Raw genomic sequence first — 16,769 nt, forward strand, 5'->3', positions numbered from 1 at the left:
ACTTTCACTTTTCACACATTGGAGAAGGAAATGGCAACCCACTCCAGTGTTCTTGCCTGGAGAATCCCAGGGATGGGGGAGCCTGGTGGGCTTTCGTCTATGGGGTCACACAGAGTCGGACACGACTGAAGTGACTTAGCAGCAGCAGCAGCAGCAGTACCTCCTGGGAAGCCCCTAATACGGATTTAGACATGGAAGGAGAACTCAAGGACGTGCAGGGAAAGGACTGGAGGAGACATTTCTGAAGAACATCATTTGGTGAACAATTTGTTATGAATGTTTACATTAATCCTTTGGCAAATGGAGTCTCCTATACGGCAGGAGAGCAAGTAGGTTGTTTTAATTGAAGGGCTGAGTCTAGCTGAACTGAGGAAATGTTTCATCCAGTCATGAAAACCCTGAATAATCATAATATTCCTGCTTACTGTTAACAAAGATAAAAAATTATATTATTTTAATCAGATTCTTCATTTTCTTACTCTTTCCTGATTGAAAACAGTAACTATCAAACATCTGATATCGCTTTCAGGTTTAGACAGTCATCTGTATGCACTCCTTAATAGGATCAGCTAACAATTTCCTAAACCGAAACAAACTTTCACTCCTTCCTGGAGTTCAGTTGTATTTCTGTTAGCTCTCCTACCTGCTCCAGCATTTTACCTGACTATATTATTGATAATGCCTTAATCTCTACCACTTATCACAGGACTATGGGGTGTTGCTGTCTTTCATAGTCCAAGGGTACTAAGAGTTTGGTACCTTAGATCACACACACAATACCCTAAAATGCATAGGAAGTCACTGGCATGAGACAATCATCAGTTGATCTTAGTTATCCTTGATGGAAGCCCTATTTTTTTTTTCTTTTCCGCGCCACAGGGCATGTGGGAAATTAGTTCCCCAACCAGGGATCGAACCATAGTCCCCTGGCTTGGAAGCACGGAGTCTTAACCACTAGACTACCAGGAAAGTTCCTGGAAACCCTATTCTTTCTATCCTCCCAAACCCTGTTATGGCCTTGATGAACCTCTTCAAGCTGTGCGGGACTGGACTTAGGCAAAAGCTCCATATATGCGCTGGAAATATTTCTGGTGACAAAGTCCTCATTTAAAGCCCTGTTTGTTTAAACCTTAGTTTGGGCTGATCATTAATTACCACCAAACACACACAAGCCCTTAGGTAGAGCTGAGTGACCTAATATTTATTTCCTTGACTTTAAGACGAGGTTTTTATATCTTTGAAATCAAGATGCCTCTTAAATCAGATTTAAGAAATACTGTAACAAGCTGCTTTTACTGTGTCCCCTGCTAGTTTATATACACTTTAGCTCTTAATTCACCAAATACTTGCTGTTACTATTATTATTATCATCTATAATCACGCCCATTTTAAAGATGAGAAAGGCACAAGAAGACTCTCATTTTCTCCAGGTAACGCAGCTAGTAATGGTGGAAAGGAATAATAATAATCCCAAAGCAAGAAGTACTTTAGAATCCAATTTAGGTAGACTTAGCTAAAGGACACAGTTCTGGTTTTTGCACACACACACACAAAGGAATTTCAAATATAAAAGGGTAAATTAAAATAAGTCAAAAACCAAACAAAAGACAAGGAAACGGGAACTCAGCAAGGTCAATGAGCTTGTCCAAGGTTATACAGAGGATATCAGATCCAGAATCCATGGCAGATCTGTCCTGATTCCAAAGTGTCCTGATTCCACCAAACCACGCTGCCAACTGACACGTGGTAAGGGGATGCATAAACATTTGATGAATAACCTGAAAACAAAGTTGACAAGGATGATGGTAAAAAATATAAAAGATAGATTAAAAACGGAAAACTAGTTCAGGAACTGGAAAAGGGGGGGGAAAAAAAGAATCACACACACCCCAATAGTTTTCAGAGCGGAGCACTCAGGCTGAGCCAAGATGTTGGAACAAACTTTGCGCGGGGGCCGCCGAATAACCGGGCAGGCGGGCGCGGAGTCTTCCACCGGGATGGTTCCCAAGGAGCCAGCCGGCCGTGGGGCACAGCAGCCAAGTCCAGCCGCCTCCCGCGCCCACGCCCTCCCGACCGCGAGTCACCGGGCCGGGCAACGCGAGACAACGCCCGGAGGTCAGCCGCCTTTCCTGCCGGGCCGCTGGCTTAAAAAGAAACACAAACACGTGTCCCCGGCCGGTGCGCAGCCTCCCGTCGGGGTTGAGGGCAGCAGGGCGCTTCCCGCGGTCGGCCCGGCGGCCAAGCGCCCGAAGGCGGGAGCCTCCCGCGGTCCCAGCTCGCTGCCGGGAAGCACCTGCCGTCGCGGTCGGCCCGGCCCAACGGCGGAGCGCCTAGGGCCCGGTTCCGAGTAGGCCCCAGGCGGGGCTGGGGGCCGCGCGGGCCGGCCGTACCGGCGAGCGCCGGCGCCCGGGCGTTTCCTCTTCCTCCCTACGCGAGGCGCGGCGGCGGCCAGGCGAAGGCCGGGCTCGGGCGCCCGACCGCGGCCTGCCGCCGAGCGCGGCCAAACGCCGCGGCCCGAGTCGCCGCCACCGCCGCCTCCGCGGCGCCCCCGCCGCGCCCTCCGGCCGCGGGGCTCCGGGCAGCTGGGCCCGGCGCGGGCAGCGAGAGGCGGGGCCGGCGTGCGGGCGGCGGAAGGAGGCGGAGGAGGAAGAGGAGGAGGAGGCGGCGGCCGGGAGCCGGGGAAGAGGGGCGGGGGGTGGGCCGGGGGAGGGGAGGAGCGGGGTTTGCGGAGCGCGGCGCCGCAGCCGGGAGCCGGCGGGCCCGAGAGTGACCGAGTCACGGCGGGCGCCGGCGGAGCCGCGGCGTCGGACCCGCCTCCTGGAGGAGCTCAGCCCCGGCCAGGCCCGGCCCCATTCCCGCCCCGCGCCGCCTCCCCGCCGCCGCCGCCGCCGCGGGAGCGCTCCCCTGCCCACCCCGCCCCCGCGGCCGAGCCCGGGAGTCGAGTGGGAGTCGGCCGGCCGGCGCGGGCAGCGCCGGGACCCCACAGGGGACACTGCAGCCGGAGCCCGGGAGGGGCCGCGCCGCCACCGTCTGAACTAGGATGTCCCGACATGAAGGTGAGCGGAGCCCCCGCCCCCACCCCCACCGCCCGGGCCTCGGCCTACCCCGCCCGGGCCGGGCGCCGCGGAGGGCGGCCGGGAAGCGGCGGAGACTTCGGCCGGGCCCGAGAGCGAGCAAGCGAGGGCGGAGAGCCGCGGCACCGCCGCCGCCACGGCCGCGGCCCTGAGCTGGGCCTGGTGCCGGAGGCGGGGCGGCCGGGCCGGCCGGAGGGTTTGCACTGTCATGGGGCGGGGGAGGGGGAGGGGAGGCGGCGGGGCCCGTTACCGGCGGGAGCCCGGTCCTCGGGACTGATACCGGACGCTGCGGCCCGGCCGGCCGGCCCCGGAGCCGCGGGGCCCCGGCGCGGCCTAGAGCTCCCGCCCTCCCGGAAGGGCCCGGCGCGGCCGCCCGGCGGGGCCGCGGACGGCGGCAGGAGTCCGACCCGGGACTCGGCGGGTGAGTCCGGTCGCCGGGAGACGACGGGGAGTGCCCCTGCCTGCGGGCGACCGCGGGGCGGGCGGGAAGCCTCTGCGGCCGGGGAACGGGAAGCCCCCGTCGCCTGGAGCCCGCCCCGGCCTCGCGGCTAGGCCTCTGCGCGTCCCTGGGCTCGGGTAACCCAAGTTCCCGGGGCGGATCCGGCCCGGCCGGGCGAGCAAACTCACTGCTCGGTCACTGGGTCGGAAGGGGACTCGCTCCGGCGGGCGGCGGGCCGCTTGCCCGGCATGCACGGTCTCCTGAACCAGGTTTTAGTAAATGACCATGGTGAGGTCTGGTAGTGGTTAGTGGGTGTTTGGGACTTTGTTTTGTGATTTTTAAAACATGGGGGTACAGTTGCAAATCAGCAGACTGTTCTAGTCCGATCCCAGGGCACAAAGAGAAAAATGTTTAGGGCCGAGGTCTAGGCGTTGAGCTGATAAAAAAATAAGTTAACTTTAATTTGCTGCCATATGGTTTAGAAAGGGGGGAGGGGGTTGTGTTTTCTTTGTTTCACTACCACAGGTCTTTAAATAAAAAGTCTTAAGAGACTTGGCGGAAAGTTTATCCTGGTAAGGTTAATGCAAGATTGTAGAAGTGGCTTGAAGACATTTTGTTCTCTTGATGTTAAAATCCTATATAGGTGATGTAGGAGTGGAGAAAGTTTAGTGAGTCAGATTCGTGTGTGTGCACCACAACGTTGCAAAGGTATTCTTAGGGAAATATAGGCCTTAGAATTTCAAGATTGAAAGACTCAGATTGATCAAAAGTATATTTAGAGCAAGTTTCAGGATTTGCATTACTAATTACAATGTAATTTGAGATTGACTCCAAGAATATATTGTGTCCAAGGATTCTGTATTCTAAAATCACAAAGCCAATGGGAAATATACTGTATTTTCTTCACTTACTGTGTACTAGTGTTGGACAGTTTGAAATAAGGTACATAGTCTCATAGAAATATTTAGAAGCTATGCCTACTCACCCTCCCCCGGTTTTTTTTTTTTTACTTAATGGAAACATTCCTGTCTTGTAATTTAAAATGCGTTGTAATTAAAGTGATAATCAAATTTTAATTTGGGATATAAAGTTTATCTTAGACTGAAGTCGTGTGTACATTGACCACCTTCAGGACAAAATGAAAGTGAGCAATGGCTCTCTTACTCATAAAAACTGGGAGAGTTAAAGTTACAGAACCATAGCAATGAAAGAAGGGTGTTTGAGACCCATTCTCCTTGCTTCAAGAAAATATCTGGATAATTGCAGACTGAGTTTTGTAATTGAATGGTATCCTGGGAAAATTCCTTTACCCTCAGTAATCCTTTAGAAAAGTTAAAACCCCACAGTGTGAACATTCTTGAATATAACACAAATTCTGTACTTTAAGCCTGTTTTCCTCTGTTTGGTTCTGTGGAAAGACATGTGGTCATGAAACTTAATTTACCTTTTAGTTACTTGAATATTACTGAACCCTCAGCACAGGAATATCACACCTTTTCTGTAACTTAGAGCATGCCAGATGTTTCTGAAAAAAAGAGCATTCCTACCATACATCAGTTGAAGATTTATAGTACAATATTTGTCAAACAATTACTTTTTAAGGGTCTAGCTAATGGCCTAACGCAGGAATGACAGTCTCCTTAAGAATCACATTTAATTCATTAGATATATGGTGTGTGGAATTTTAGTTGGGGCTGCCAGTTATTTTCATTGGTTAGAATTTAACCTATCAACAAATGTAGAGATTGACACCTGGGTAGTGTAGTTCTTTTCATACCCTTTCTTCTTTGGGCCAACTAATCCATTTCTTTAGTGGTAGGATTTTTGAGCTCTTTTAATCATCTGTCCACCTCCAAATTCTCTGTAGTTCCCTTTTCCTTTCAGTAGTATGACCTGGAACTGGCTGTAGTAGTCTGGGAAGAAATCTGAACTGTGCTACCCACTTGTGTGCTTCCGTTTCAGTGCATTCTGTATGCCAGTGCTTTGTTTTGTCTTTGGGCCCACCCTAATGAGTTGCACTATATTGTATGTAACGGTGTAACTTTGGACAACAGAACCCCAAGGTGGACATCTGTCAAGCTTATGTCTATACCGTGCAAAGCAGTGGACTACTTCAGAGAAACGAGGTGCAACTGGAAGCACAGAGAAATGTTCTAGGCATGTTCTAGGGGTCAGCGCACTTTTTTTCTGTGAAGGGCTAGGGAGTAAATATCATAGGCTTGGCAAGCCTATGACCCCGCTGCCGTTTTAGTGTAAAAGCAGACAACATGTAATGAAAGAGCACAGCCGCGTTCCGATGAAAACTTTCTTTACGGGACTGACACTGAATTTCATACAATTTTTATGATTCTTCGTTTTTACCATTTAAAAATGTAAAAACCATTCTTAGCTTGAGGGCTGCACAAACACTGGAGGTGGCCGCATTTGGCCCATTTTGGCCTGCAGGCTATCATTTGCCTACTTTTGCTCTGGACTTTAGTTTTAGAGTTGATTGAACTGAAATTGTGGAGAGTCCAGAAAGGGCCCACTCTGCTTAGTATTCCATCAGTTCCTTTGGGGTATGGGGAGTGAGTCCATGGTCTGAGCTGGTTCTGTACCTGTTTCCAGCAGCACTTACAGATTGTGATCAAAGTTATTGTTCCTGTGGCAGGAGAAACAGACTCCCCACCCACCTTTCCAGACACTGGAGTTGTGGTACTCTACATTGTCTCCTGCTCGCCAATCTTGACTTTCACAACCAGAATTCCAGAGCCTTTTAAAATCCACTTTGTAATGCTCTTGTCACATCAACAAACATTTTACAATGTCAGTTCCTAGTCACTTTATGTTCAAGCTATCAGCACCATCTAGTTCCATGTTGTACACATGAAACCCATCATTTTCTATTTCATTGGTAAAAGTTTTTTTTTCCTAATGTTTCACTACATGCTTTCTTCTTAAATACATTTAGAGTATAAATATGTTATTCAGAGCTTAAAATCCATTTAATAGCTTTGCAAATGTTTTTAAAAATGTATCAAATTACTCGGTGTTTATTAGCTAAAATGAAATTGTAAATGTTTTTGCATGAGTTGGAGCCTAATTGATTACCTAGTTAGGGATATCTTTTATTACCTTAAATCATTCACCCTTTTTTTCATTTGCTACAATGTATAAGGCCCTGGGCTAGGTACCAAGAATGAGTGAAGCAGAGACAGCTCCTCACCTTAAGTCTGGTGGGGAAGACGGAAGACACATGTGTGCACAGCTTCTGCAGCACCGTGTGAGACATGCCATAAGGAAGGGATAAACAAATTGATGACAATATAATTACCAACTTTTTATTACTAATTTTGCCCAGTTTCAGAGGGAATCTGTTGTGATTTCTAACTCCTTTTTCTTGAGTGCCTCCTAGCTTTTTTGTGGGCTACTCTTCATTTTGGATAAAATCATTTGAGCTTTCAAGTAGAGTTCTTATTTGAACTAATCTCTGCTTGATTTATATTTCCCCTAAGTTTTTGAAGATTTCCATATGTAAGCAATGATGGTGAATAAATGGACTGGTGATCCTAACATATTATTTTCAAAAGCATCTGAGACTGTTTATTTTCAAAATGTTAAGTATAACAGTAGGTAGGTCATTACTCTGGTTCTTGAAAGGTGTACCAGTTTTTGAAGTTGTGTCACTTTTTTGTTACGTTTCTATCCTCTACGAGTGCTATCTAATGCTATAAATGAGCATGCAGACAGTCCCAGCGGGAATTGCAATAATTTTGTTTTCAGAATTTGGGGACTGGAAAGTCAGGATTGGCAATTAGCATGGGATTTTTGACGTGGTGACTTTTGCCTTCCTGTGGCAAAGTAAATTCACTCCCACTGAAAAGTTCTTTGCTATCATGTCGGACAACTTACCTCAGTAATTGATCTGTTAAAAAGATTATGACATTCTTACTTGACTTTAAATTTCAGTGAGTCATTTATTACATTTACTTAGACTTTCAATAAAGGATAGAACATAAATATTTTAATTTCTGGAGTCTTTGATTCCATGATTTTGTATAAAGTTGATTTTGAAGTCCATTTTCCTCATCTGTTGACATCCATGTGTAAGTTAAAATATAGCAAAATATAGCTTTCTTTTTTTATATTAGAAACTTAGTTTGAAAGGAATTTCTGTTAGTCCTAGAATTTTAAGAGTTTATTAACAGCAGTCTTGTTTAAAGATTGAAAACTTTTTCACAGTGAAAATTAGGAAGCTTCTGATGTGAAGTGACCAAATTCCTTCACATTAGGTTTGCAACATTTCAAAAAAGAAATCCATGTCTTTATGAGTCTTAACTTAATTTTCAAAACATCAGCTTTATAACATCTAACATATATATTTGCTGAGGTTTGGATTTTTTTAGAGTGAAGGTTCCCAAAATTGCTTTTAGTGAAGATTAAGGTATCATTTAGGATATATTATCCTAAAAATAGTATGTTTTTAATTTCATTATAAGTACTGCTGTGGGGCTTCTTTCATGAATACAGAAACATTGCCTACCCTTCATATTCATAAAATTTAAAAGTAGTGCCATTCGTAATTAAAATCTTTGTTGATGAAAGTTTAGTTTCACATTAATTTTAGCATTGTGCTAGGAGCCATGATGTGTTTCATTTCCTTAAAATGGTATGGTATACTTTTTAGCCACTGACAGATAGTTCGTGGGGTTGCAAAGAGTCGGACACGACTGAGCAACTAACACACACACACATACTTTTTAGCCACTAAAGTTATTCATTAAAACCGAGGAAAGAACCTGTAAGAGATCTATAGATCAGAGCATTTTTTAAACTGTGGTAATTTTTATATATTATCTGTGTCCTGATTGATGATGGAGATGTTGGATAAGGCAGACGGTTTCCAGAGGAACACATTACCTGTGTTCCATGGGAAGGAAGTGAGTGTTATGCGTGAAAAGAGGGTTTGGGCAAGGGCGAGGACAAGAGGCGAGGAGGGTGATGGCAGGGTGGCCATGAATCTTAGGAATGATCTGAAGCCACAGGAAGTCAGAAACAGAAAACTCTCACGCCTGATGAAATGTCTTAAGAACTGGGTACCAGGAGGTGAAAACAGGGTCCTGTGAAACTAGCAAGAGATGAATTGCTTGTTAGGCACCTTCCTAGGTGCCATCCTTGCTGCTTTTCTAACTGTCCTCCCACATGTTTGTGAATCCATGTTTTTAACTGTCTCTCTGAATAGTACCAAAGCAGAGTGTGGGTCTATCTTGTTCACGTACATGGTCTATTTATCTCTTCAGGGCCGTGGTACCAACCAGCAGTCCAGCAGACTTGGCCAGTAGCCACGAGAGAGGTATCAGGGAGAAAGTATGGATGGATTCTTGCAAATCCATCACTACTGTGAGAAAAATCCAACTGAAGTCAGTCACAGGAGTGGGTCAGTCGAGTCACCTTCAGCTTGGAGGGACAGACATTAAGTGGGTGAAGCCTCTTGACATCATGACTAATTAGGTTTGCACATTTTCTTCTGCTGGAATGTGTGTGTGTGTTTTCCTTCTCTTGCCAGTAGTCAGTGCCACTGTCAGAACTTCAGACTTCTCTGTAGTCAGAGGATCTTCATTCAGAGAGCCACTTTAGAGTGCTAACTTGATGAGTTGACTGTTAGAACAGTTGCAGGTATATTAGACTGTAATTTTTGTTTTGACTTCACCTTTGTTCCATAAGACTCTGTCACCCTCCCCGCCCCCCAGCAAAGTTCAGTCCTTCCAACAGCACTCGTGCATCATTCTACAGGCATTTTCTTTATGCTTAATTGTTCACTTGTCTGGCTGCCCCACATAGGTATAGTGTTATACTTACACCTTTGTATGCTATCACCTAGCATAGTGTCTGGCCTTTGGGAGGCCCAGTGAACATTTGCTAATGACTGTTAGAGATGTTTAATACTTGTCTTAAAAAATGGTAAGACTCAAAAGTGCATTCCTGCTTTTATATGGGGGAACTGGTTAGGAGGAAAGGAGATTGTAGGAAAGAGAACTTGGAACTTTCATAAAAAAGAGGGGATGAGTAAACTCTGTACATAGAATGAAAATAACTTAGAGTAGCTGACTCCTTGGGGAATGGCCTGGGACTGGACACCAAGATGCTGTTGTGTTCTCCCTCTGGCTCTGGTTTCAGATTAACTGGCTGTGAAGATCTGCATGTTAATTGCACTGCGTGTGAGTTTCCTGCTTCATTCAGTCTTTGACTCAGAGAATATTTATGGCTACCTACTCAAGTACCACTCCAAGTCATCTCCAGAGCTGGCCACAAGTTGTTGACCCTTGCTGCAGAATGATAATATTCAGTGTGTTAGAAACACATGTTGGGGAATTAAATTCTTTCCTGTTGCATAGGTTGGGGCTCTTTTCCAGTGTGCTCAAATTAGTCCTTGAAGTTTATATTTTATGATAGGGTAATTAAATCATGTAAGTGTTTTAATGTTTTGGCAATATTTGCACCCTCCTTTTATTTTAAACATTATTTTCATTCAAGCTTCACAATCACTTCTAATTCTGCCCAGCAGTACATTTCTTTCTCTAACAATATTATCCTTAAACTTAAGGTGTCAACACACATCTGCACACGTAAATATTTTTTGATACTTAGCAAAGAGAGCTCAAGGTATTAAACTTTTTGTATTCCATATAGTGTTTTTTGTTGGGTTTTTGTGTGTGTGTGTGTGGCATCCTTATGGTTATATAGCAACTGTTGGGGTGAGTAACTGGACCCTACTTCCTTCTGGTATTCTTCCTCAACCAGCATTCTCCTTTGGTGTCCTCTGTGATTGTAGAGTTTTGACAGTGAGTGCAAGGAAATGAGACACTTTCTAAATCAGGAGTTAAAGACACTGAAGTGAAATGGGCAGGGATTATATAAAGGAGTTGTTAGAAATGTGTCCCTTCTCTATGAGAATGAAATACATGCTGGGAGGTGGGAGGTGGTGGGAACCAGGTAGTTTTCATAGAGATCATGTTCATTCTTAGTAACACTGCTAGCAATTCTGATACAGTTAATTGCAATTTGAAATTAACTTCATGTGTTTGTATAGCTACAGATATGAATATACATAGTAGTCACTGAGGGCTTCCCTGGTGGCCCAGTGGTTAAGAATCCACCTGCCAGTGGAGGAGATATGGGTTCGATCCCTGGGTGGGGGAGATCCCCTGGACAGGGAAATGGCAACCCCCTCCAGTATTCTTGCTGGGAAATCCCACAGACAGAGGAACCTGGTGGGCTACAGTCCTTGGGGAGTCACAAAAGAGTCAGACACAACTTAGCGACTAAACACACATGGACACTAGTCAGTGAGGTGGAACCAATCTTCCTTCCCCTGGGAAAAATGGTGATTAGAACCTCAGGTTACAGTGGATGAGCACCTGGCCTGAGGTGATCCTGTATTAGGCCAGGATCAAAGAGCTTCACTCCATGTCAGACATACTGCATATCTGTATGCTTATTCGTTGCTCCCTATCATTTTCTGCAAGCTTTTTAGAAACTACCCAAGGGGAAAAAGAGATAGCAAATCTTGCAGAATTGGGCTGTATGATCACAGTGTCTAATAGAAATCTAGTTTCAAGTCACATATAATTTGAAATTCTCTGGGAGCTACAGTAACAAAACTGAGAAGGTGAAATTAATTTTAATAATTTAATGCTTTAACTCAATATATACAAAATAACAGTTCAGCATGTAACCAATATACAAATTGTTTATGAGATATTTTTATATTCTTTTATCATTCAGTTCAATTTGTGACCCCATGAATCACAGCACGCCAGGCCTCCCTGTCCATCACCAGCTCCCAGAGTTCACTTAAACTTATGTCCATCGAGTCAGTGATGCCATCCAGCCATCTCATTCTCTGTTGTCCCCTTCTCCTCCTACCCCCAATCCTTCCCAGCATCAGAGTCTTTTCCAGTGAGTCAACTCTTCGCATGAGGTGGCCAAAGTATTGGAGTTTCAGCTTTAGCATCAGTCCTTCCAATGAACACCCAGGATTGATCTCCTTCAGAATGGACTGGTTGGATCTCCTTGCAGTCCAAGGCACTCTCAAGAGTCTTCTCCAGCACCACAGTTCAAAAGTATCAATTCTTCGGCGCTCAGCTTTTTTCTTTATAACACTATAAAAATCTAGGATATATTCCACACTGAAACTTTTTAATTCAGATGCTAGATTTTCATAAAAAAAAGATTACATGGTCTTAGCTGAGAAACATTTCAGACTTCCAGACACATTGGAAGTCTGCTAATTCATATTTTGATTGCAATACTGTTTCTTTTTGTAAGTCCATGTTAATGCAGTATTGCCATCTACTTAATTGTCCATTCGTGAACATTCTTGATTTCTGTTTCCTGAATTTCTCTCCTAAGAAGTTAGATTTTACCCTATTTTTTGACCTTAAAATTCTTAACCAACTTTAGCTACATAAAACTATCAGAGTAGAAATCCACTTTATAAACAGCTACAAATGTATATAAATTCTAATTCCTTTGAGGGCTGTTCAGGTTGATGAAGTGTAAGTAATGGCTTTGGTGTGGTTTTAATGTGAGTTTGGGGGGTTATTTTGAAGTCCCTGGAGTTAACAAATGTAGAATTTGCAAAAATTGTTGCTAGTCTGTTTCAAGTTTTATTATGGTGAAGTCATCATTTGAAGAAAGTGACCCCTAGGCTTGGTCATTTATTGTACATGTATTTTGTTGGGCTTCCTGGTGGTTTAGATGGTAAAGAATCCACCTGCAATGCAGGAGACGCAGGTTTAATTCCTGGTTCAGGAAGATCTCCTGGAGAAGAGAATGGCTACCCACTTTGGTATTCTTGCCTGGGAAATCCCATGGACGGAGGAGGCTAGTGGGCTGTAGTCCATGGGGTGGCAAAAGAGTCAAACACAACTGAGTGACTAACACTTACACTATGTAGATTATATACCCAGTATCCATCTCCAACGAAGAAGGCAATGGCAAGCCACTCCAGTACTCTTGCCTGGAAAATCCCATGGACGGAGGAGCCTGGTAGGCTTCAGTCCATGGGGTCGCTACGAGTCAGACATGACTGAGCGACTTCACTTTCACTTTTCACTTTCACACATTGGAGAAGGAAATGGCAACCCACTCCAGTGTTCTTGCCTGGAGAATCCCAGGGACGGGGGAGCCTGGTGGGCTGCCGTCAGTGGGGTCACACAGAGTCGGACACGACTGAAGTGACTTAGCAGCAGCAGCAGCATCCATCTCCAAAAGGCTCCTGGCATCTAGCAGTAGAAAGACAGGTGGCTACGATTCTTCTTTACTTTTAAGGAAATCGATTATGGAGCCAATGGAGAAGATAATCCTTAGCCCACTATCAAGGTTAGCCACCCACTGGGGTCATCTCTCTTTTACCTATTTGGCTTATTGTTTTAGCCGGTTACAGCTAGATTTGTAAGTGAAAATAAGAGTGTTTGGAAGGCATTCTGTTAAAAATTAAAGACCTAATGTTTTTCTGTTTTGATTTTACTGGAGCAGCAGTTCTCCTGAGCTCTCAGTTTTATGTTTTAGTTTTTCCTTCAGTCCCCTTCCAGCCAGATCACTGAAACATCAGGAATCTGTGGCTCTTCCCGCCCCAGCAACAGTGTAAATGCTAGTACTATTGTTTTGGGGTCTTCCTTAATGGCTCAGCAGTAAAGAATCTGCCTGCATTATAGGAGATGCAGGAGACACAGGTTCAGTTCCTGGGTCAGGAAGATCCTCTGGAGGAGGAAATGAAAACCCACTCCAGTATTCTTGCCTGGAGAATTCCATGGACAGAGGAGCCTGGTGGGCTGCAGTCCATAGGGTCGCAAAGAGTCGGACAGGACTGAGCAGCTGAGCACTCACACCCTATTGTTTTTGGGGCACTGTCATCCAGTGCTTCTCAATGTGTGGTTCAGGAGCAGCCTATCAGCATTACCTGGGAACTTGCTTGAAATGCAGATTCTTAGACTCTACCGTAGACCTACTGATCACAACTTCTGGGGGTGGGGCCCAGTGGCCTGTGTTTTAACAGACTTCTACCTGGACCTGGTAATGTAATAAAAGGCATTGTTTGCATGAGGTGGTTATTGCTGGTAACAGGCACACAATGGTTGTGAGACCACTTTTCATGGTATGATACTAACCAAATGGAAATGGAGCTGATGACCTTGGCCTCATTCTCCTTGAATGTCATGCTGTTGTCACCTGAGAAGGTAGAAGAGGAGCATGACTCCCCACTCCAGACTAGTTCTTTTTATTTACTCAACACATATTTATATATTGAATGTGTACTTGGGGCCATGCATTATTCTGGCCACAAGGAAACCTTAGTGAACAAAATAGAGAAACTTCTTGTTCCTCTGACACTCACACTCCGTTATAAGGATTATGCCAAGGGTGTATGGCCTGTGACTTGGCCCACTGCCTGTCTTGGTAAATAAAGTTTTATTGCAGCACAGCCACATCTCCTCATTTCCATATTCTCAAAGTTGCTTTGTGTTACAGTGCACAGATGAGGCGTTATGACAGAGAAAGTTGAACATATTTACTCTCTGGCTCTTGACATTGTGAATCCCTGAAAAAGGCCATAAAAGAATAAATAGGTAATAGCGTGTTAGAAAGTGACAACTGTTACAAGAACCCATACTGCAGACTGGGACTAGAGAATGGGGGCCTACTTTAGATAATGATGGTCAGGGAGGGCTTTTCTGAAGATGGAACTTTGAAAGGAAGAACTTGAATTAAGTGAAGGATGTGAAAAGGAGGATACAGCAAGTCCAGAGCCCTGAGACTTGGAGTGTTCTGGCAACAGCAGTGAACGCCCTGTGGATGGAGGACCGTGGTTGAGGGGAAAGAGGTAGGAAATGAAATTGGTGTAACTAGTCCAGATCAGCACACTCTGTATTGTGGCCTGCAGTGAGGATGTTTGATTTTGTGTGCTGGGAGAAATACGCTATAGAAGCCCTCCTGTAGAGGTATCTTTTTGGCTACATGTGGCAGAGACTGGAAGCTAAATACCTGATGTGGCACATTCCAGCATCTCAAGAAACACTGCTTTATGAACTTTCCCCAGCACTCAGGGATGGCCACCAAGTAGGAGAATGGCAGGGAGTAGACTGCAGAGCTGAGAAAACAAGAGCATGTTAGAGAGAGGTCTATGGGACAGTACTGAGAAGACCAGGGTTTCTAGAACAGATGCCCATTTGTAAGTCCTGAGTTCTGAGTCAGTGAGAGAAATCTGTTTTCTATAAAAGAAGGATGCAACTGCTGCTTTGGCCTCTTTCCAGGGGTCTCTGTGGAGATGAAATACCAGGGCATGTAGGGATGTTTTCTAAGTTGGATGAAGCACTGCATAAATATAAGATGATGGTTTTTTTTAATGGGAGATTAGAAATGAAGATTGGAGCAAGGTAGATAGGGAAGGATTTGATTGCGACCCTAAGGTCAGTCTTTTCTTTTTTCCATAGAGATTACTGGATGGAAAAGGGGTCAAAGTTTGAAGCAAAGAAAGAGCGTGATGAGTAAGTTTCAAGAAGATTAGTATGGTAGTGTGTGTGGAGTAGGTTGGTGCTTGTGGCAGGAACAATTCAGAGACTGTTGGGTGGCATGAGCTTAAAGTTGAAAGGACATGAATTAGTCAATGATGGTAGGAACAAAAAGAAAAAAAAAAGCAACACAATTTGAGATAAAGTCTCATTGCAAGAGAACAAGGACTAAAGTATAATTTCAGGATGACCAGTCAACATGCTGGAAGAATAGCAGGTTCTTAATATTAGTTAGGGAAGATAGGAAGGGAGAGGTGGGGAAAAGAGTAATTTTTAGCTTTTGACATTTTGGATTTAAGGTGATGGTAGGCCATTAGGTAGGCTTCCCTGGTGGTTCATATGGTAAAGAATCTGCCTGCAATGCAGGAGACCCTGGTTCAATCCCTGGGTCAGGAAGATGCCCTGAGAAGCTAAGGCCATTAGGGAGAAATCAGGAGTTGAGAAACACAGCACTGGGGCTCAGAAGAGAGAAATCTTGGTTAGAAAAAAGAATCTTATAGCCCCCTACATTGAAGTCTGAAGAGAGGCTCAGACAAGGTTGTTATGACCCCCTCAACCTCCCCTTAAGGTTTAATTGCACTTGTCATGCAAGTATTGACTTACTCCTTTAGATCTAGGCTTTTTTGACTAGGGATGAGAGGTAGAGTAGAAGAGGAGGCGGGAAGCGGAGAAACAGCTATTAAGCAAACATCTGCTGTAGTAATAGTAATATTTATGGAGTGCTTACCATCTGCAAGGCTCTGTGCTCAGCGTTTCACAGGTACCAACTCATTTAATTCTCACAGCAGTTCTATAAGGTGTATATTATTATCATCCCGGTGTCATGAGTGAGGAAATTGAAGCACTGAGAAGCTCTTCATCATACAGTCTGTAAAGGAGCTGGAATTCAGTCCAGGCCTGGTTTCTCGGCATTGTTGTTGTGCAGTCGCTCAGTCATGTCCGACTCTTTGCAGCCTCATGGACTGCAACATGCCAGGTTTCCCTGCCCTTCACCATCCCCGAGTTTACTCAAACTCACGTCCGTTGAGTTAGAGACACCGTCTAACCATCTCATCCTCTTCTCCTGCTCTCAGTCTTTCCCAGCATCAAGGTCTTCTAAGCTGTACTCTGTACCAGGCATTTTATGGACTGGTTCCTACAGCAGGGATCTCAGTTATGAGGCTTAGTAAAATTTCGAAACGATCCAGCAAGATATGTTACCATATTCTGCAGATTTGGAATTTGAGTCCAAGTAATTCTAAAGGAGGGGCTTCCCTGGTGGCTCAGATGTTAAAGCGTCTGCCTCCAATGCGGGAGACCCGGGTTCGATCCCTGGGTCGGGAAGATCCCCTGGAGAAGGAAACGGTAACAGTATTCTTGCCTGGAGAATCCCATGGATGGAGAAGCCTGGTAGGCTACAGTCCACGGGGTCGCAAAGAGTCGGACACGACTGAGCGACCGAATGGAATGGAATGGAATTCTAAAGGAGATCAGTCCTGGGTGTTCATTGGAAGGACTGTTGCTAAAGCTGAAGCTCCAATACTTCGGCCACCTCATGCGAAGAGTTGACTCACTGGAAAAGACTCTGATGCTGGGAGGGATTGGAGGCAGGAGGAGAAGGGGATGACAGAGAATGAGATGGCTGGATGGCATCACCGACTCTGTGGACATGAGTTTGAGTGAACTCCGGGAGTTGGTGATGGACAGGGAGGCCTGGCGTGCTGT

The 16,769-nt window shown here is 45.2% G+C and overlaps 1 protein-coding gene across 1 annotated transcript in view; it reads left to right on the forward strand.

Annotated features, from left to right (window-relative positions):
• The first annotated feature begins 2,905 nt into the window (after positions 1-2,905).
• KCMF1 (potassium channel modulatory factor 1) overlaps positions 2,906-16,769 on the forward strand; it is an 83,386-nt gene continuing 69,522 nt past the window's right edge. The window contains exon 1 of the mRNA XM_088841326.1: positions 2,906-3,056. Within this exon, the coding sequence (XP_088697452.1) occupies positions 3,041-3,056 (16 nt within the window). The 5' untranslated portion in view covers positions 2,906-3,040. The remainder of the gene's footprint in view (positions 3,057-16,769) is intronic.

This window comes from Moschus berezovskii, chromosome 11 (genome assembly GCF_049115385.1).
Source record: "Moschus berezovskii isolate FMDL1 chromosome 11, NW_MosBer_1.0, whole genome shotgun sequence".
In the NCBI taxonomy this organism is placed as follows: domain Eukaryota; kingdom Metazoa; phylum Chordata; class Mammalia; order Artiodactyla; family Moschidae; genus Moschus; species Moschus berezovskii.